This window comes from Pelmatolapia mariae, linkage group LG9 (assembly GCF_036321145.2).
Source record: "Pelmatolapia mariae isolate MD_Pm_ZW linkage group LG9, Pm_UMD_F_2, whole genome shotgun sequence".
NCBI classification, from domain to species: Eukaryota; Metazoa; Chordata; class Actinopteri; order Cichliformes; family Cichlidae; genus Pelmatolapia; species Pelmatolapia mariae.
The window spans coordinates 15,246,813-15,269,100 of record NC_086235.1 but is presented as its reverse complement, the minus strand read 5'-3'; the positions used below and the strand labels follow the sequence as shown (position 1 = coordinate 15,269,100).

Sequence of the window (22,288 nt, the reverse complement as noted above, 5' to 3'; positions counted from 1 at the left end):
CGAGGTAGCTCTTCTGTGTTGTGCCATCTGCTTCACCAGAGGTTGTTTGGTTTCCCCGATGTATAAATCATGGATATCCTCCTGGCACTTAACAGCGTACACTATGTTACTCCATTTGTGTCGGGGGACCCGATCCTTGTGGTGGACCAATTTTTGGCGCAGTTTTTTTTTTTGGGGGGGGGGGTTAACTATTCTGATACTCCTGACACTTAAGAGATCACTAAGGGTTTTCGCTTAGGCGGCAGTTGTCCTCTCCTGGATCGCCTGGAGCTTTCTTTGGGTGCCTTCCCAACTGGGATAACCACATTTACTCAGGGCCTTCTTGATATGATGTTCTTCTGCTTCCCTGGCCACTGTGTCTGTGGGGATGGTTTTCGCTCTGTGCCGCAGCGTCCTGGTGTCACCCAGTTTGCGCTCCAGTGGATGATGAGACTCAAACCTTAAATACTGATCTGTATTTGTTGATTTATGGTACACATCAACTTTTAAATGTCCCCCATTACTGATGGATGTTTTTGACTTTTGCATATGTAACTGTAAATTTACCAATTCTTGAAGCTTTTTTGATCTTTAACATCCATCGCAGGTTTGCAGTGTATGCTTCTGTCCATGTTAAAATAATTTCAAGTCCTTATTTGACAGGGATGATGCAGTTTTACGTATGTCAAATACAAACCTGTTGTTAATATTAAATATTTGTCCCCTTTTTGATCTTCATAATTCACTTATTTGGTTTCAGTTTTCAGTATCCAGAAAGAAGAAAGAAAAGGTTTAAAATCTCTTTTTTTCCTTTTCCATTTTTTTAAACAGATGTTAACTTCCATCTGTAATTATTTCTTTCTTCTTTTAAAAAGAAAATCAGAGTGTTTCTTCTTGTCGGTCATTAAATAATTTATTTCAAGACTGAAGTTTGAAAGCTGAAGGTCTCCACAGAACCTACACATTCAGCCCCTGACAAACTAACATGACAACGCCTGTCTGAACAAAGACTAAAGCTGGTTTTGGTCTTTTTAACACTATTAGTTTATATTTGGGTTATTCAATTTCAAAAATTCATTAATAAAATGAATGTTTTTCACCAAACATAACACTTCAGAAATAAACAAGAAAGAAAGGCCTGAACTAAACTAGTACAAAATGTTGTAGAGAATAAAGAAGAGTAAAGACTGCAAACATATTTACATTTGCTAACAAACAAACAAAGCTGAACTTTGATATTAAACAAGAGCTGAAAGAGTCTCCACCTACAAACACTTGTATTATAAAACAGGAGGTCTGTGTGCAGACAGGAGGCTGATCACATCCATGATGAGAGGACTCACACTGCTCTGTTTGGTGGGATTTATTCTCACAGCTTCGGTAAGAAAATATCATGCACCTGTTTGAGCTTCCTTTAATGAACTGATTTACTGCCTAACAGTTAGTCTAACAGTTAAGTTAGACTTCAGATTTAAACACAAGTTGGACTTAAATGTGATTTTTTTCACCACGACTTAGCTGGAGTGTGTCTCATGCTGCTGCTGACTATCTGAGATTTACTGATTAATTATTTGCTTTGAAATGTCAATGACCTTCCAGCACTGAGGTAATAAAATAAAAATGATTAAAAACCTCCATCTTTTAACTTTGGTTTTGTATATTATCATTATGTATAAAATTGATCCATTTTCATTACAGTTGCTGAAGGAAGCCCAGGAAGCACAAGCAAAAAGTGTTTTTGTAACTTTTAAAACAAATACTATTATGCACGACTAAAGAAGCCGTAAATAAAAAAGTATGTAAAGTCATTATTTGACAGAAACAATTCAGTTTTACGAAGTTAGAGTACAGATAATGAAACAGTTGCACACAGAGGTTATAGCTATTGTTAGTTTTAAACCTTTGTCTCATAATTTACATATTCAGTTTCAGTTCTCAGAATCCAAAAAGAAGATGCAAAATGTTACAATTTCTTTCTTTTTTGTGTCAACTTCTGCCTGCACTTATTTTTGTCTCTTTTCACACTTGAAAGGATTTTTGTAAAAGAGCAAGCTCAAGCTTCTTATTAGCTTATTGTATATATTTTCTATTTTAGGCCACACACTGGCACCCTCTTGAAAATCCTCTTTCTTTTCCAACTGAACCAACAAGCGTAAGTACTGCAGAGGTACAACACCAGAAACATGACCAGTATTTATGTCTTATAATTTTATATTTTAATTTGGCCGTAGATGTGAATGTTAGCATGAATGGTTGTCTGTGACAGGCTGGTGATGTATTGAGAGCGTAATCTGCCCTTTGCATCATGACAGCTAAGATAGACTCTCAATCCACTCTCAGTTAGCCGATGACCTGCTCTACCTCCTGAGCTACAGCCACCACGAGTCGAGCTACAGTTTCTAGACTCTGTAAAGTTTTTGTTCAGTCAAAAAAAACCACATTTGAATAGTTTTTATTATCAGTGTAGTGTCACTCAGAGAAAAACATAAGAACAATAAAGCTGACAGTCCCAGCCACAGATGAGCTGATAGGTTTAAAAAACAAAAAAAGATCTGTGCAACTGCTCAACCCGACTGCCTGGAGCAGCAGAGCTGTACAGTAACATGACTTTAAAAAAAATTTGAGAACAATTTTAATTAGCACTGCCCTTTCTTTAAATATGTTCATACACCAGTGATGTATAAAATCATTTGAGCAAGTCATATTTCATTAATTGAGTTTAAAGATTTGTAACTAATGTAATCCAACACATTTCAGAATGGGACCTTGCATCCAGATAATTCTACTCATGCTGGAAATGCCACAGAGGTAAAACACCATCAGCACAGCTTTTATAATGTCGGACAACAGCATTTAATCTGGAATAGCACTGACAAGAGAACAGAGAATATGTGGCAATTTATTGAAATCCTTTTATTTTCTCTTTACACTTTATAGGTTCATCACAACAACACAGCTGCAGCAGCAGTGAAATAAGACGCACCCGAGTGATGCTAAAAATGTTGAAGCGTGAATCTTCACAGAGACAGACGACCATTATCCTGCTGGTGTTACCGTCTTCTCTGAATAAACACTAAAACTATGTTGTGGGAAAAGTTTTCTTTATTTATTAAGCTTAATAAAAGGTCTTTTAAAATGTGTTTTTCAAGAGATGGAAAAAAAAGACCTACTCTAACATAGGAATTAATAACTGACGTTAAATTTTCACGTTAATCATATTTCATTAACAATTAAGCACTCCCTGGTTATTTAAGGTCTAAGAAACTGAATGCATTACATCAGAGTCGGAGCTGTAGGGGCGTTTCTAGGACTGTCTTAACAAGACGGCGGGGGGGTGCTCTTAAATTGAATGTCCTCAGCTTGTAATGTTTAGACTTTGAAATGCAGTTACTTTGATTACAGTGCTTTGTTCCCTCACAAACCACAAGCTTTACATAAAATTACAGCTTTCTAAACCAATGACGGTGGGAGTTAGAGGGTAGGCAATCAGATTCCAAGAGGGGTCTAGAAGGGTGGGTCTAGAAAGGGTGGTGCCACCCCATGCCACCCTTTTAGACCCACCCCTGCTGAGCTGAGTATCAGCCAAGTCACAATCAGCCAAGGTTTCGGGTGAACCCATAGTGAACCCATTGCCCTACCCTATGTGATTTCCTGAGGTCAGATGGCCCAGGATGTGAGTGTGCGTTAAGACGTCTGGGAAGGGATCTCAAAACTGGATTATAGATGGCAGACAGTTGGTGTCGTAAGCCACCGCCTCTGTTCAAAGATGATCATTCACAGTGGACATAGATGGCTTCTTTCACTCCTCTTTCAAACCATCTGTCCTCTCTGTCCAAAATATGAACATTGGCATCCTCAAAAGAGTGACCTTTGTCCTTTAGATGCAGATGGACAGCCGAGTCTTGTCCCGTGGAGGTGGCTCTTCTATGTTGTGCCATGCGTTTATGAAGTAGCTGTTTGGTCTCTCCAATGTAAAGTTTTGTTTAGGAGTCAAAACTCCTAAACACAAACTTAACGGTACAGTGTAGAGAGGAATGCCCAGACCTCTACATTATGGTTTTAGAGCCGAGAACCTGCAAATTCAGCCCAATACAAACTAACTCGACATGACAACACCTGTCTAAACAAAGACTAAAGCTGGTTTTGGTCTTTTTTAACACTATTAGTTTACATTTGGATTATTCCAGTTCAAAAAATCATTAATAAAATGGTTTAAAAAATGAATAAAATGAGCATTTTTAACCAAACATAACACTTAAGAAAGAAGCAAAAAAGAAAAGAAAAAGAAAGAAACAGTAAGTTAAAAAGGCCTGAATTAAATTAATACAAAATGTTGTTTTCTGAAGAATAAAGCAGACTTTGTGAGTGCAAACATATTTGCATTTGCTAACAAAGTTGAACTTTGATGTTAAACAAGAGCTGAAAGAGTCTCCACCTACAAACACTTGCATTATAAAACAGGAGGTCTGTGCGTAGACAGGACGCTGATCACATCCACGATGAGAGGACTCACACTGCTCTGTTTGGTGGGATTTATTCTCACAGCTTCGGTAAGAACATTTATATCCCTGTTTGATCTTCATGGATTAAATGAAAGGAAGAAATTTAAATGGTTGAAAGGAACTAATGGTCTCACTGAGCCAATAGCAAATTATAGTCTTCATAAATATTTAGATGTCATTTTATATTTTTGTAGTTTTATCGTTGTAAAGCTATTGTTTAACTGGTAAGTTCGACTCCAGATTTAAACATAAGTTTGAATTAAATATATTTTTTCACCAAGAATCAGCTGGAGTGATTCATGCTGCTTTGTTTGCTTTGAAATGTCAATGACCTTTCAGCACTGAGGGAAAAGAAAGAGGCAAAAAAAAAAAAAACCCAACCCTCTAGCACTGAATTTTGGATCTGTCTAACATTTTTCTGTTTTTAGGTTTTATCCAGTAGTAAATACAAACACTTGTCATTACATCTTAATACAATCTTTAAGAAACAACATCACCCAATCACAGCCTCTAAAATGAGCAAAACAGAAGTAGATAAACTCAGCACAAAAATAAGGACTTTTTGCCAGCTTAAAGTCATCTTAATTTATTATTTGACATGGATGGTGTGATTTTATATAGGTCATATACAGATCCTTAAAAAACATAGGCTATAGCTATTTTAATATTAAATCTTTGTCCCTTTAGTTTTTACATCTTACATTTTCAACTTCAGTGTCATCAGTGTCCAGAAAGAGAGAAAAATATGAAATCTTTTTATTTCCACCTTTTTTTGTTCAGCTTCCATAGTTATTATTTTTTGTTTCATTTTATTAAAATGTTTCTTCTTCTTAAACATCAAATGGTTTATTTTAAGAAGACTTAAAGTTGTTCTTTGTCATTCTAGCACGCGGGTGTTACAGCTGGAGCTACACCTACCGTAAGTACTACATAAATAAAACATCAGAAACAAACAAGTATTTCTAATGTTTTATATTTTCATGTTTATTGGTTTAAGTAAAGATTACCAAAAGTACCCTGACAAATTGTTAAAATATTACAAAACTTGACATATCTTGGTTTGATGATGTGTAAAACTATTTGTAGATTAGATTTGATTTAGATGTTGGGGGAAAGGTTAAGTTTAAAAGCCTGTAACTAATGTAATCCAATGCATTTCAGAAAATACCCACCTCTTTCTGGCATTCTCTATCCTCTAATAATACTCGTTCATCACCTAGAAATGGTACCCAGGTAAAACACCATCAACACAGCTTTCATAATGTCTTACAACAACATTTAATCTGAAATAACACTGACAAGACAGCTGAGAACGTGTGGCAAATAATTTCTTTATTTTCCTCCTGTATATTATATAGGCCATTCATCACAACAATACAGTGGAAGCAACAGTTCGACCAACAGTGAAAGAAGACGCAACAAATGTGCTCTAAAAACTTCACAAAGAAAGACACCGTTCGTTTGATGGTATCATCTTCTCTGAATTCACATTAAAAATCTGTAATTAAAAAGTTTCTCTTATTTGTTATTATGCTTTGTATAAGGTCATGAAAAGTCTATTTGTTACTTAACAGATGGAACAACAACAAAAAAAACACCTGCTCTGACCAAATTCAGTTTTATTTATTTTTCTGTTATTTAGTGCCAAATTACAGCAGTTCCCTGATGGCACTTTATACTGTAAAGACTCTAGAATAATACAGAGAAAACAGAAAAAAACAAAAGATCTGGTGGGAACATCTGGTCATCGGACAACCAGGTGAGCAAGTACTTTGGCAACAGTGATAAGAAAAAAACTCCCCTTTAACAGCGAGGAACCTGCGACATACCCAGGATTGGGAAGGGGTGGAGATCTGCCGCCACAAGTTTGGAGTGTAGGGGAGGAAGACAGGACAAAAATATGCTGTGGAACTGAGCCAGAGATTAATAATAACTAAAGATTAAATGCAGAGTAGTGTATAAACACAAGGTGAGTGAAAAAGAAAAACTCAATGCATCACTGGAAGACCCCCAGCAGCCTAGGGTAACTAAAAGAGGATTCAGGGTTATCTGATCCAGCCCTAACTATATGAATCCTCACAATGTTACTGGAGGCCAAAGTAATACTATCCAGAGTAAATTTCTGGTTAGATACCATAACTAGAAAGTTACAATAACGTCTGTTTTAACTGGATTTAGAAGCATGAAATTAGAGGACATCCAGATCTTTATGTTATGTTATGTTAATAGACATTCCTGCAGTTTAACTAACTGGTGCGTGTTATGTGGCTTTAGGGATAAATAAAGTTGGGTGTCACCTGGATAGAAGTGAAAATGTACGCTATGCCTTCAAATGCTGCTGCCTAAGGGAAGCATGTAAATGGTAAACAGAAATGGTCCGCGCAGGGAACCCTGTGGTACTCCATAATTAACCTTAGCGTGTGAAGAGGACTCCTCATTTACATGAACAAATTGGAGTCTATTAGATAGAAATGATTCTAATCAGTGCAGTGCAGTACCTGTAATACCGACAGCATGTTCTAATCTGTAATAAAATATTACGGTTGACAATATCGAACGCTGCACTGAGGTCTAGCAGGACAAGCACAGAGATGAGTCCACTGTCAGAGGCCATAAGAAGATCATTTGTAACCTTCACTAAAGCTGTTTCTGTGCTGTGATGAGCTCTGAAACCTGACTGAAACTCTTCAAATAAGCCATTCCTCTGCAGATGATCTGTTAGCTGTTTGATAACTACTCTTTCAAGGATTTTTGATATGAAAGGAAGGTTGGAGATTGGCCTATAATTAGCTAAAACAGCTGAGGCAAGTGATGGCTTTTTAAGTAGAGGCTTAATTACTGTGAGCTTGAAGGCCTGTGGTACATAGCCAATTATTAGAGATAGGTTGGTCATATTTAAAATTGAAGCATTAATTAATGGCAGGACTTCTTTGCGGAGTCTTGTAGGAATGGGGTCTAAAAGACACGTTGACGGTTTGGAGGAATAATTACTGAAGTTAACTCAGAAAGATCAATTGGAGAAAAAGACTAAATAAATATTAATGGTATTGAAAGTAGCAGTAGATAATGTTACTTCTGAGAGACTGAGGTTATGAATCATTTTTTCTATAAACATTTTCTTTTAAAATTTTATTTGCAAATAAATTCATCAAGTCATTAATAGTTAAGGTTAAATGAATGCTTCGCTCAGAGTTGTTTTTATTTTCTTCAATCGGTGATGAGTAGCAAGATGTTCTAGCTTTATGGAGGGCTTTTTACAAAAATACAAATAAAACAAATTAATGACATGCCATTTCCACAGCAGCTTACGAGTCATCTGCTTTAAAATGCAAATTTAAGAGTTATACTAGGGAGTCAAGTATGTCTGATTTAAGGTTTTGCTTTGTTTGATTTTTTCTTTCAGAGTCATCCAGAGTCATAGGCAGTGTAGATGTAAAAGTATTAAAAAGACAATCAACCTCTGTGGGAGGAGAATTTAGGTAGCTGCTTTGCACTGTGATGGCACATGGCATTGAAAAGGATTAGAGTAGAAGAATTATATCTTTAAATTTAGTTACAGCACTTTCAGAGAGACATTAATGTAATGAAATGTATTCTCCATTGCTGTGTCATCCATTACTGTAAACTTGAATGTTATTAGGAAATGAGACAAAGGAGGTTTTCAGAAAATACTGTAAAATGTTCGATTTGTATGTCAAATCCAGAAATACAAGCCAGACCCTGAGTGTGTTTGGTGGTGGGTGGGTTCTTTTAAATTTTGAAAGTCAGTTGAGTCATTTGGCTGTCAGGGGATGCACGATCCTATGAGGCGTTTCCTCATAGGATCGTCTTACAACAGCATTTTATCTGAAATAACATGGACAAGACAACTGAGACTGTGTGGCAATTAACTGAAATCATTTTATTTAATTTTTTTCCTCTGTATACTTTATAGACTGTTCATCACAACATGTCATTGGAAGCAACAGCGAAAGAAGACGTATCCAAGAGACGCTAAAAAGATGAAAACATGAAACCTCCCAGAGACAGACCACCAATTTTCTGTTAGTTTTACTGCCTTCTCTGAATAAACATTAAAAGGCTGTATAAAAAAAAAGAAGACGTTTCTCTTATTTGTTGTTATGCATGTATAAGGTCATTTAAAATGTGTTTTTCACCCAAGAGCTGGAACTTTTGTGTCTGAACAGACAAAAAACATCTACTCTGACAAAATGAGACAACATAGGAATCAATTATCGAGGGGACATCAGATTAACAAGTCAGGGGTTTACAGCTTCAAGGATTCAGACAAGACTAAATTCACAAGGATCACTTTATTTTTTTTTCTGTGTTGAGGGTCTTTTTCATCACAAATATTACCCAGCAGGATGTCCCAGCAGGAATCAATGCTCCCTAACATATTCATGGGAAGAACATACACAACATAACTTCATTTCTTTATGTTTCTAAACACACTGCTTTAAAGCCCACTGGATATTAACTGGGTGTCGCACAGCTGCACAAGCTACCTGTTTTACATGAGGACTGCGATTTTTGGATTACCTGTGAGGAAAAAACACAAAAGCCTTAAAAATCGGGGGGGTTTAGTCAGTATGGTCAAACATCATCAAGAAATCAGCATTTGAAAGTGGTTTCCAATCACTCAGACCACAGGAAAGCATTTGTTACCAAAAGGCTGGTTTCAGATTAGAAACAAGCTTTAATGACTCGTCTGATGCTCAATGAGAAAAAGGGCAGCAGAATCAAACAGTGGATATGAAAGACAGTTAGTAGTTGTAATCATCAGGCAAACTAAAACAGCACTACATTCTTGAGTTTGTTTTTCTTTTGCATGTTTTTTTTGTCTTTTTTTTTTAGCAAAGTGGTGAGATCCGGAGGCAGGCAACAGCCCGTTGAGACAGCACTTCACTTCAGATGACATTGCAGTTTCTCTCTACCAGTAAGGCCACTTTATAAAGAAACATCTAAATGAGGACCGCAACCTATCGCTTCTTGTCCATTGCTCTCTGCAGAGTGTTGTCATCGTGAATTTAAAAGGAAAAGAGAAGAAGAAAAAGAACAATGTTTCAAGTTTCTAAATTAAAGAGCCTGATGGTCAGCTTGTAAGCAGAGGGAGGGGAAGGGGGTGGGGGGAGGTTGGTGTTCGCCCCTCCCCCCTTCCCATCTCCACCACAGTGAGGGTAGGAAAAAAAAAAAAAAAAGAAGCTCAGTCCACATGGTCACCACCAGCTATGCTGCTGAGGTAGTATCCCCGCTCTCAAAGTCCCAACCGCAACTCAAGAAAAAAAGAACAAAAATACACCTCAAAATAACCGCGGGTTATAGCGATCTTGCAAAAAAATAGATATTCTCACATAAGTTTGTAAAATCATCTTGCCTAAAGTCATCTTCGATCCTCTGTGGCTTTTCTCAAAGCAAGTCCAGAGAGAAGTTGCGCCACACAACCGCTGCTCTGAGTACAATCCACAAAGGACACCTACGTCGCCTTTTTGTTGCTGCTGCAGTGTCGTACGTTTGGGTGCATTTCCTAATTCCATTTCGGTGGTTCCCTCTTTCAGCCCCTTCAGATGCAGTCCTTCAGTTTTGCCAACCAAATGTATGTGAAGTGTGTTTACTGATCTTTTTAAAGGGCGTGTCACTGTATGTGCTGCAGTGGTGGGGTGGGGTGTTGTGTGTGTGTGTGTGTGTGTGTGTGTATATATGGGGCTGTGTGTTGTGTGTGGTGATGGTGGCACCGTGAGCTCTGTCAGGACTGCAGTCCACACAGCTTTGGGATCAGCTTCCTTCAAAGGGGCTGGGCAGGACCGTGCTGGAGGGGCCAGGGGACAGAGGGACGCCGCTCTACTTATCCCCCAGGATGGCGTACTGGTTGTCGAGCTGCAAGTGCTGCATAGAAGCGCCACCGGTCTCCTCTCTGCCACGGTTCCTGTGTTTCACAACCTCGAAGGTCTTCTCCATTTCTCTGTCCCTGAAACACAAACATCAGGTCATTCAAGGAGCGAAAGCAGAGATGAGACAACATTACTTACTGTAATTATGGTGGTACCATAGTATAATCATTCCTGCATAACTGAGCCTTTAGACGCTTTATGTCCAGTGAAAAACTAAGTACCCCCTTACTACTTTCGTAGCTATCGAGAAGATCAGTAGCAGCCGGCTGCTGCTAATCAAATGACTTTGATCAACTGATCATCAGTAAGTGTGAGCACCTCACTTAGCATGTTAAAAGTCAAAGTTCATGAGAGCACAAAGACTGAACACGTCTGACTTGTTTGGAAGGTTGCAAGTGAACAAACCACAAGACTTCTGGAACAATGTTGTTATGACAAAGTGCACAGAGCCACGTTTGGCTAATCAGCACAAATGGCTCACAGTAACTGTCAAGCACAGTGGTGAAGGGGTGATGATTTGGGCTTGTTTTTCAGACTGTGAGTAACCATGAACTTGTCTAAATACCACAGTATTCTAAACGTGAGGCCATGTGTCCAATAATTAAAGCATCAGGACAAGCCTAAGAACAAATTTTAGGACATATTTAAATACCATATTGGAAATAAAAATTACAAATAAAATAAAGCCAGAAAATCAAAACAACTACTGTTAAGAAAAATTGATTATGTGGCACACAAAGACAGTTCCCAGAGCTGAAGAATATTTTTGCCCTTAGGCTCATCCAGATACGTTATTATGTTATAACTGTTTCCCTGTAAACTCTGCTTACTTGCGTGTCTCAACGTGCTTGGCGGTGGCCAGTAGGGAGGGGAACTGTGTGTCACTGAAGATTTCAGGAGGGCCCTGGCTGGGGCCTCGTTTGGTGGTGGTAAGTCGAGCTCCCGGAGGGCGATATACACCAGCGGGCTTCGCCTCAGGTACCTCTACATTCTCTACTGCTGAAATAAAATGCATCAAAAAACAAAAATCACTGTGGTGCTCAAAAACAATGGAAAAGCTGAATTTAAATGACTGAAACAAAAAAGGTTTTGAGGGTTTCCTTAACAAATAAAGGCCCTCAGGCCCCCAGGAAGAAAAAAAGGTCGATTTTACATCGGTTTACTCACCCACAGGAGCAGGAGGAGGCGCGGCACCAGACTTGTTCCAGGGACCTTTTTCACCTCGTTCTCCACTGACGAGAATGATCTCTCCATCCTCACCAACCTCCTCCTTCTCGTACTCCTCTTCCTCTTTCTCGTCACTACAAACAACCAGGAGGCAGTAAAGCAGAGGTGAACACGTGCCCAGGTGCCATGCTGCTGATATAACTGAATGCATCAAAGCTGATCTTCAGAGTTACTCAGCTAAGGTTAGGACAGAAACCTCCATGTCCTGTGTGTCCCTGTACATTTACTACACAGCAAAACAAAGATGCTTCCTTTTATTTCCATCACCAGAATGACAGCATTCAAACATGGTTGAGTTTTGGGTTCAGAGCCAAAGACTCACAAAAAAACATTAAATTTGGCTACCATCCCCTCTGCAGTGCACCTCCCACACTGTTTTAATACTATGGATATTGATACTTCTTGATCACTCTGTGAAAGTCCTGTTCTGGGCCATCTGGCTTGGGGCCTCAAGTGTGCAGAAACCTCCACCTCTGTGTCAAACTGACCTGTCATATTTAATCGCTGGTGATGCTGGACCTCCAGCTACATATCAACAAGCAACCTCCAGCGTTAGCTGGTAGTGTCGACCGTGCTCAGGCCCAAAAGCGTTACATCGGATGCCTGTTCTGTGAAGTAGGACCAACCCAATCACTGCTTACGACCAACTCTACTCACCAGACTTTGTCTTCTTCCTCAAAATGAAACAGAAGATTAACAGTTGCTGTTTTAATACAGTGGAGGAGACATAGTGTGCATTGCTGCAAGAACAGGACTTCCAGGGAATGATCTAAAAATAGCAGGAACACTGGAAGAGGTCCAGAGGTGCACAAGGACATTGCCTGCTATCCCCTTTTAAGGTCAACTTAAATTGGGCATGATTTTTGGATCTTGAGGTTAAAGTTGCACCTTGTGAAATGTTTGGAACTGTTTGTGTGTGGACAAATTTGTCCATCCTATTTCAGGGAAGTCCGATTGTGACATTCTAAGTTGGTACCAATAAATAACAATTAGGATGGCAGTGGAGAGGTTTTTTTGTGTGTCTGTTCTGTTTCTCATCAGCCACTGACAGTGGCGCATGTCAGCTGATTAGCATTTCTTTCACCACTCCCTCTGTTTAACCTCATAGCTAAAACAGCTGTTCTTTTATTTATTCACTCAATGGCTCAAATTATTTATACTGTGGAGGTTCAGAACAGAAACTCTTAAAAAAAACAAAACAAAAAACAAAACCAAGGCCCGGAGCCCAGAAACAGCCCGGCGGGGGTTCAGTCCACCCCGCAGGATGCCTTAACTCTTTACTTCTTGAAAGTGTTCTAGGAGAAAACCTTGAGGCTCTTTTCTGAACTGGCATTTTTTCAGACCTTCTTGTAGAACAAAATAACTGGCTGTGAATCAGAAGTTAGTGAGGGTGGTCTCTGTCTATGCAGTTACCCCTGGAAAGACCCAAAAACTATTCCAGTGGTCGTCAAACCACGCCTTTAACGATATATACTGAGGTCTTGATGCATGCTCAATCATCCAGGTAAGTAAATCTCCAAAAGTTGATTCTGTTCATCTGGACGTAGCGTCTGAACGCTATGTCCAGATGAACAGAATCAACTTTTGGAGATACATACTGAGGTGTCAAAACTCGCCATTGAGGGTACAGGTGAGGTCGTCAGATGTCGTCTTTACATCTCGTTGTGATCCAAAGTGATGATTTAACCTGAGCCAGAGGTCTGAATCAGAATCGGTTTTACTACCAAACACCAGCCATGGCCTGCTATACTACACCAATGTATATGAGTAACAGATTCGGCTCTTCATCTGTCACAGATTTATTTTTGTTTTTATTTATTTTTAAAAAATAGGATGTTTTTGACAGTTTAGCACAATATTTCTGTTTTCACCTGCAGAACAAACTCCAGGTAATGAGTTTCTGATGGATTTCTTGGTGTTGCCACAGTAGCATTTTTCTGTAATAACATTTGACTGAATGTTGAAACGGCACTTTTTCTTCTTAGGACATAATGTTTTAACATCAATTTTATGAACTAATAAACAATCAGTTATTATGAAATGTCTGAACCATTTTAAATCAAACTCGGCTGTTTGTGGCTTAGTAATAAAATAGTATGACATCTCTGTTCTACAGAGGCAATTTATTATAAGTTCAATTAAATTTTATTTTATTTATATAGCAGCAAAAACCACAAAACGGCTGTCTTAAGGGGTTTTATAATGTAAAGTACAGACCCTACAATAATACATAGAAAAACAACAATCAGACGAGTAAGCAGTTGGCGACAGTGGGGAGAAAACCCCCCTTTTAACAGGAAGAAATCTCCAGCTCAACCAGGTTCAGGGAGGGGCAGCCATCTCCTGCGACCAGTTGTGGGTCAGCTGAGGGGGTCAACTTGTGTTTATCAGCATTTAATCCATGAATTAATTCATTGAAAACAGGAAGCACGCGCTGTTGTTGCTTGAAAATTTGAGTTCTCTTTCCACCCTCTGTCCCAAAAACATCTGTATGGGAGCGTTATCTCCTGCAAGCTTCTGCTGAAGCACAGCTTAACCAAACATGTTTTAACCTCACCTTATCTGCAAAGCCTGGAGTCGAAGCCCACTGTAGTCCACTTCTTTGTGCTCAAATTCTTTCCACTCCTCGTCCTCCTAGGCAGAGGAAAACATTAATCCATGCACCTCACAGTGAAATCACACTTTAACAGCCCTCTAAGACCACTGTAGTCTAGTCATCATTGTGTGTGTGACAAGTCGTCAAAGCTAATCGAGAACACAGCTGTGTCACCTGATCATATCCTGATGTTATTAAGTGCTAAAAAGCTGCTGATCTGCTAACAACTTATAACAAATGGCGGCTCGGCCTTGTTGAGAAACCACGATACAAAGAGGGGGGCTGACAGCTTTACCTCCTGCCGGCACATGAATATAATGTGGATTTAAAATGTTTACATCTAATCTTATAAGTCAGAACATATTTAAAAGATCGCACTCGAAGTCAGAGATCGTGAAAAAAAGCTCAAAACGTGCGTCGTGGCACACTGTTGTGCCACTGGAAACCATATGCCGGCTTTTCCTTCCTTCATCCTAGAAAATACACTCACGTTATTACCCCGACTTCATAAAACAACGTAGGGAGGGGGAGGAAAGGCTGCCGTCAAGCAGGGCTTCTCTTCCAGAGGCTCTAATTCTGATCCGGGAGCAAACACCCGGCCGGACACCGGCGTGTGGTAGCGATGTGAAAAGTTATCGCAGAGCAGCGCCGGTTACCTTATCGATCTGAGCGTCCTGGTTCTCGTTTTTAGTCGATTTCTCCTTCTCCTTCTTGGTCTTCTTCAGTGCCGCCGATGTGGGCCCCGCGGCGGACTCCTTCCCCTTCCCCTTCTCTTTCTTCTTCTTTTTATCCCTCTTGGCAAAGAAATCGTCCAGGCTCTTCTCAGTCGGTACATCCGCCATTTTCAAAGAGCAGCGTTAACTAGCTTCAGTCAGACAACCGAGCAATGACAAACGTGAAAATCAGCACTCAGACCGAGAGGACAGCGGGTGAAGCGAGCAGAGGAGAAGGAGTTACTCTGGAGTCCTCTCACTGCTTAACTTCTGTTACAAGCTGACTAAAAAAAAGGTTCACTCCGGTTCTCTGCCTGAATCGTTAGCTATCCTGTCAACCATGCCATGCAGAAGCTATTTGACAAATCTGTACCGTCAACCGGAAGCACTTCTCCTCGCTTCCGCTTTCTTCTTCTTCGCGGTTAACAGCAACAAGTTGAGTTAGCGCCACCTACTTGCCCAGCAACTTACTTAGGAACGTTTAAGATCAAACAAAACGCAGTTTTAAAAGTAAGATTTTGTTGATTTATTATTAATGGGAAAAAAGTATCCATAACCTACTTGGCCCTGTGTGGAAAAGTAAATGTACCTTAAACCTAATAACTGGCTGTGCCACCACTGGCAGCAAGAACTGCATTAAGAGTTTGCAGTGAGTCTTTCACATCACTGTGGATGAATTTTGTACCACTCTTCTTTGCAGAATTGTTTTACTTCATCTACAATAGAAGGTTTTCCAGCATGAACAGCCTGTTTAAGGTCATGCCAAAGCATCTCAATCTCATTTAAGTCCAGACTTTGCTTAGGCCACTCCAAAACCTTCTTCTTCATCATCTTTTTTTTTTTTTTTTTAACTTGCTGGTGTGTTTTTGATCATTGTCCTTCACCATAACCCAAGTACTCTTGAACTCTTGAACACAAACTGGCCAGACATTCTCCTTTGGGATGGTAGAGAGCAGAATTCATGAATTCTGAAGCTGCAAAGGAGCCCCAGACCATCACACTGCCACCACCATGTTTGACTGTTGGTATGAATTTCTTTTTATGAAATGCTGTGTTAGTTTTACTCCAGATGCAAAGGGATGAAAACCTTGTAAAAGGTTCAGTTTTTGCCGTGTCAGTCCACTGAATATTTTCACAAAAGTCAACATATTTTTTGGAAAATGTGAGATGACTCTTTGTGTTCTTTTTGGTCAGCAGTGGGTTTCTCCTTTGGACTTTCTCATGGATACCCAGTCTCTTTCTTATTCTTGAATAAAACTCTATTGTTGTATTGTTAAATGCTGCATGGTCTTTAGATAGGGTCTTTTGCGATCTCCTGGATGGGTCATCAGTGTACTCTTTGGTAGAGCGTTCACTCCTGGGAAGGTTTACAACTGTTCCCCTAATTATAAAAAGCAGAGCTGGGCTCATATGTCAGCACATGTTATCCAGAAGCAAGGAAAGAGCTTAAACTAACCACAGTGTGTGTAACAAATGCAATCACTGGTGTAAATAAGTGCATGGGTGAAGAAATGATGTATGCAATGTTGTTTATTTGCACCAAAATCCAAAAGATGTCTCAGGGAGGGGAGCCACACAGCATCTGAGCACTGAGGGCATTTATAAAGAACAATGGCTCACTGAGCCCTGGTTTAACCATTGTCACCAACTGGAAATGAGCCACACCACCTCTGCAGATGAGACCGGCCACACAAACAGGCCAATAGGAAAGCAGGGTGGAGTGTGGCATCACAATAGTTGGAAAAAACGCTTTAATTGTTTTTATTTGTCCTTCATTTGAGTGATGTAGGACCTGTAACCACAATAGTTTACCTCTTTTTTTCCTTAAAGTTAGGTATATCAAAATGTCATGATTTAAACAAACTCAGGGCTCGATATTTAATTTGGTGGGATCTGGTCACCCCACAAAGTTTGTCCAGCGCAGCTTTTATTTGCAGTACCCTCACTTGCACTGTCTGCAACCCATAAAACAGAGGCCTCTCCTCTAGAAGCAAGTCTCAATACGTGGCTGCTATCTTGGTAAAAGCTCGGGTTAAATATTTGGCAATTATTTTGAACGCCATCCAAATTAGCTTTAATTCAGTTGGTTAACAGAACATAAAATCTGCATATCTGGGATAAAATTTGAACAAGTTTGATGATTTTGTTCTACAGTAAGGTTTAAAAGCTTTTTTCCCCCACCACCAAATTTCAATGCTAACTCCTTGCTGCATTTTCCTTCCGTCCTTCCTTCCTTCTTGGGTATCATGTCTCTTTCTTATAATGTCTTTGGCTCTAATAGCTTGTATTGGTTGGTTTCTATTATATAAAAAAACTGTTTATATTTTTGCTGTACTGTATCCACATAATAGTAATTATAACTTGCTTGGATAAACTGATTGGCAATTTATTCCTGGAAAATTGAAAGTGGCAAAATTAGAAATGAAAATAAAATAATGAAACAAGTAGTGCTATGATTCCACTGAGACTACATCACAATGGATCGTATATTTTAACATTTTGTATTTTTTTTTCTTCCAGAATAATAATTTGGACAAAATAAAAGTGCGTGTTTTTGTCAAGGACCAAACCAGATCTGGACTCAAATACAGGAGTAAAAGTTTAACAGGTTTATTAAACTCACAAAAAGTAAATAAAGATAAAATAGTTAGTTGTTTGGTGTCTTCTTTCTGAGTGAAGCAGGCGGGTGATATCCGGAGACTTTCTCCCACACAGACTTCCCCTACACGTGGCGAGGGAGCATCTGCACAGCAGAGAATCATTTAAGCCCAAAGATAAAGCTGAATTTCTCACAGAATCAAACACACCGCCCATGCTGAGCCTCATGTGCTCCCACTACCACAGCAAGTGCAGCAACCCAGCAATTTCTTCTGGGAACTGTTCCACCTTAAGTAGTCGCTGAGTAATCATCAGATTGCACACAGGTGAGTGATTGCTCAACAGCTTGCAGGTGTGCCCTGCCAGCAGAGGACACACAAGAAGACTCAGCCTCTGAAGCCGACAAGCAGAATTACAAACATACACCCCCACATGCACAGAGCGACATAGAGAGAAATGTAGGTTGGCACAGGAGGACGAGGGGACCATGACAGTTCCTTTGTTATGAAGATTTAATTGTTCTGAAAATTACTGCATTTTCAAGCACGTCCTGAATGCAGATAACATGTTGTCGTGTCCCTTTTAGTTATAGATAATTCAGATAAGAGAACTGTTCTGTAAGTTGTCAGAGTGTTTTTAAGAAGGAGGCTATTCCAGCTTCACAGTACAACACAAACTGGCTCCAACCAAACCAACTAACAAAACAACAAACAGGCCCTAAAGAAGTACACAACTGGCTTTGTTAAGTGCTACCTTCAAAATGCATACAGTCACTGGCATATTTAAAAAGACAAAGCCCAACCAGACTGGCCAACAAAAGGAAGAGATTAAGGTGGGCAAAAAAGACAAACCCAAGAGGCCTTTACTCCAGAAACTAAACTAGCCAACAGTTTTCAGCTGGCCTGACATGAGCGGTGAATGATTGATTAGTCTTTTAATGTGCTGAGCCTGCATTAGGTAACACAGTCTACACTGTAAAATCTAATTAGTTCCCAGAACTCAAAAAAATTATGGAAACTCGTTGCCTCAAAAAAATTGAGTAAAGCTTAGCTAAAAATGACTAAGTTAGGACAACTTATTTATTTTGAGTACTCTGTACAAGCTTATTTGTTCCCAGAACTCAAAAAAATTGGATCAAGTTTACGTAAGATGACCAAGTTAGGGCAACTTACTCATTTTGAGTACACTGTACAGCCTTGTTAGTTCCCAGAACTCAAAAAAATTATGGAAACTCGTTGCCTCAAAAAAACTAAGTAAAGCTTACTTAAGATGACTGTTAGGACAACTTATACATTGCAAGTCTGCAGTATTAAGAATAACTTGATATTTCTGACTGTGCAATACTAATTGTTAACCTACTGACAAACATTTCAAGTTCAACTAAATGAAAAAACAATTTGTGGTAACCTGAATATGATTAAAAATAATTAACAACAATTTTTGTAATGATGTTAAAATGAGCCCAACTTTTATTTTCAAACACAACAAAGTACAACAGCCAACATACTGGACACTGTTCTGCTGAACAACAAAAAATTATATTGCCATCACTGTTATAATCTTACAATAAAACAAAGTCTCAGATGTAATTATTCTGAAAATAAGTTTAGGCCTACCACAAGTTTGTTTTGTACTTACATTACTTATATAATCAAAATAAAATATTTGTTGTTCTGTCACAAGTGCAGTCTCTAATTTAAACAACACATTCGTTTTTCATTCCAACACAGGAGCTGGAATGTTGTAATATTTTAAGGATGGCTTGTTTCCAGTCCAGGCATTACTGCCTGAATGACTGTCATGGATCGAGGTGATCCAAATGTAGGTGCAGAAGAAAGTCTTTAACTTCCCTTAAGTACAGTGGCAGTGGATGTGGGTTGGAGATGCAATGAGCTTGAACCTGCAGGCGACCATCTTCACTGACCACACCATCTGTGACGGAGGACTCATCTCTCCTGTTGTCCTGCAAGCAAACAATCATATTTTTGGAACATGAACTTAATTGCTTTCTTAAAACATTTTTTTCTGCATTTGGTATAAAACAGACTCCAATTTAGACAATCTCAGGCTCCCTCCCCACAGGAGAGATGACATTCAATGTCCCAATTGTCAGTCTGGATAGCCGTGACCACCACGCAACACACAATAATGTCATGAAAGCATCATTTTAAAAAGGGCTATGCAAACATGGGCAATAACTTTCATTCTAATGATGTGCAAAATGATTTGGGCACAAAACAAATTTTGCTGTTCGAAAACTTGCAGACTTCACTATATACAGTGTAGACCCTCTAAACTAAGTTTGAAGAAATGCAGACCAAACTGTTGTTGTTTGTTTACTTACACAGCATGTCTTGTAGAATTAACTGGAGTCACAGCAACAGCATAGTGCAGTCATATCTCAAGTCTAATAACAGACAGGAAAAGATCAGTAAAGAAACAACTTCCCCAAACCAAAGCACAAATAAAACAATAAGTAAAACAGGCTGATCTAAAGTATGATTAAAGTTCAGCCTGATTAATATAAATGTCACTGACAGTTGCTAATATATTGGAAAACCAAAATACCACTGAGTTGATGTCTTTCTGTCCAACAACAGGAGTGCTGGTCCGAGCCTCAAAGACAGTAAGAAGCAAGCAGAGGGAGAAAAAACAGAACATTTTTCAGAAACTGATTTGATCTTTAATGGCTGTGCAATCACTGTAACATAGAGTTTGCTTATTTTGTTAAATAAAGGCTAGATTTGACATTAATAGATGCCACAGATGTTCTAAAGCTGCCACAAAGCATGAAAACGTCGGAGCATTTTTGCAAATATGTGATGTCTTGATAAATCGAGCAGATATTTGAACTTTACACAGCTACATTCTCGCCTGAAAATATCTTAAAAGTTTATTTTGTGACCCAGAAAAAGTAATAAGTTTTTTAGCCGTGCTCCTCCGCCATTGCCGCGCTTACAAGTACGCACAGGCTCCGACAACCATGGCCGACAAATGCGATCCTCCTTTTCACCAGACTACCCTTTCTGGATCACAAAATAACCTTTTAAGATATTTTCAGGCGAGAATGTAGCTGTGTAATGCTCAAATATCTACTTAATTTATCAAAATATCACATATTTGCAAAAGTGCTTCCACGTTTTCGGAGAGCTCTGTTATCCACCCCCCACACCTATCCCACCCCTAACGGCTGCACCTCCCAAAGAATTTTGTCTGGGCTCTTATCTCACTTATTTATTTCAAACGATCAACAGAAAATTTCACCGACATAGTTTTATGTAAGGTTTTTAAGGCTGTGGTGTTAATTTTTAAGTAACATGAGCCCAGCGGCAGCAGCAATGCTAGGCTAACACTAACTAGCTAGCAAGATTTAAACCTGGTGCTAACCTAAGAGAAGCCACAAAATCAGTTTGAATAAGAGTAAACATTTACTCACCAAGTCAGTAAAGATCCACAGTAATGACAACAATAGTCTCTTGAGCTGACGCTTCTCCGGGTTTGCTCAATATATTCCATAACAAATGCTGGCACCGTGAACATGCGGACTGATCCGTGAGGGAGGAGGACGGTAGTCACGTGGCATTTTCAAAACACATCTTTCATCCTTCCGCCCAGAGAAGCAAAACTTCCAGCTTACTTAGTTTTTCTAAGTTAGGACAACTCAAATTAATCGAGTTTATCAGCGTTTTTGCATAAAAAGTACTGGTAAGTTATTTAAATTGAGTTCTAATAACAAATTGATAAAAATTGAGTTCAACCTATTTAATATTTTTAATTAAACACAATATTACATTTTACAGTGTACTGCTGGAAAACAGTAAAGACCGTTTCTGGGTCTCTGATATGCCTACGCAGAATAATTATTAATGATTATGATTCATATCTACAGTTATTGTTATGGTAATTTGGGGGCTTTGAAATGTTCCCTTTCCTTTCACATCAGTGTTTTTTAAGGTTTTGTGTGTTTGTATTTGATGTGAATACTGAGAATCGCTGCATCTGAAAAGCTGGGATGCAGTTCAAGATACAAATAAACCAGAACGCAGAATTAGTTAAAGCTTGTATTAAAAAATGAAAAATGTTGCAAGGACAATATATAAACTTAGAAGTTTGCTTGTTTATTTTAAAGAAATTGGCTCATTTTGAATTTGTTGCCAACAACAAATGCCAGGTCTCTCTTGGAAATGAGATTTTAAATCTCAATGAGATTTTTACCTGAATAAATAAAGGACTAATAAAAACAAGCTGCAAAAAAGTCACATTGTGTCTTATTTTAACATTTTATAGTTAAAAGATTTCAAATTCTTGCTTGATATAAGATTTCAGCTTCTCGACGGATGAGAAAGATGAGAAGAAATGTCCTCCTTTGACTCACTTTTTGTTTTATATTAAGTCAAATGGGTGATTGGGGTCCATTGTTACCTGGACTTCTTTACATTAACACAAAGAAAAGCTGTATTGTTTTAATACACGCAGAAAAAGTGTTATTAAATATTTTTGAGCCCTTGATTTGAGATTGATTTCTTGATTTTAGGTCAGCTATCTGGGTGTGCCGAGGACACAACAAAAGCTCAGAAGGAACAGAGCTTTTGCCTGTGACAGTGGTGGATCTTAGACAGGCTTCTTCACTCTCCACTTCTTAAAACTCGTCTCTTTTCATTGGCAAGAGTGTGAGAGTTGATTTTTAATTGTCCCTTTGGTCAGTACTTGCTGTTTTAAAGCACTTTATGAATAAAGTTAGCTTGACTTTACTCTTCTTGGCAGAATTGGTTCATTTAAATT

The 22,288-nt window shown here is 38.9% G+C and overlaps 1 protein-coding gene and 2 long non-coding RNA genes across 5 annotated transcripts; 1 reads left to right on the top strand and 2 right to left on the bottom strand.

Annotated features, from left to right (window-relative positions):
* Positions 1–2,082: 2,082 nt before the first annotated feature.
* Positions 2,083–2,972, top strand: LOC134634918 (uncharacterized). Its single transcript, XR_010094905.1, has 3 exons — positions 2,083–2,131; positions 2,737–2,787; positions 2,917–2,972. It is a non-coding gene; the product is annotated as an uncharacterized LOC134634918 (long non-coding RNA).
* A 5,385-nt stretch (positions 2,973–8,357) lies between these two features.
* Positions 8,358–15,300, bottom strand: cdv3 (carnitine deficiency-associated gene expressed in ventricle 3). Of its 3 annotated transcripts, none has more exons than XM_063484002.1 (5): positions 14,852–15,300; positions 14,157–14,233; positions 11,540–11,673; positions 11,203–11,368; positions 8,358–10,449 (listed from the first exon to the last, which is right to left on the bottom strand). In XM_063484002.1, the coding sequence occupies exons 1-5, from the start codon at positions 15,035–15,037 to the stop codon at positions 10,323–10,325; spliced, it is 690 nt and encodes a 229-aa protein (XP_063340072.1). In that variant the 5' UTR covers positions 15,038–15,300; the 3' UTR covers positions 8,358–10,322. The 3 variants fall into 3 exon arrangements, with proteins under 3 accessions (XP_063340072.1, XP_063340073.1, XP_063340071.1); XM_063484003.1 differs by having other exon boundaries at positions 11,203–11,371; positions 14,157–14,230; XM_063484001.1 differs by having other exon boundaries at positions 11,203–11,371; positions 14,852–15,299.
* A 4,156-nt stretch (positions 15,301–19,456) lies between these two features.
* On the bottom strand, positions 19,457–21,192 carry LOC134634622 (uncharacterized). Its single transcript, XR_010094854.1, has 4 exons — positions 20,943–21,192; positions 20,075–20,122; positions 19,851–19,913; positions 19,457–19,469 (listed from the first exon to the last, which is right to left on the bottom strand). It is a non-coding gene; the product is annotated as an uncharacterized LOC134634622 (long non-coding RNA).
* Between the last annotated feature and the right edge of the window lie 1,096 nt (positions 21,193–22,288).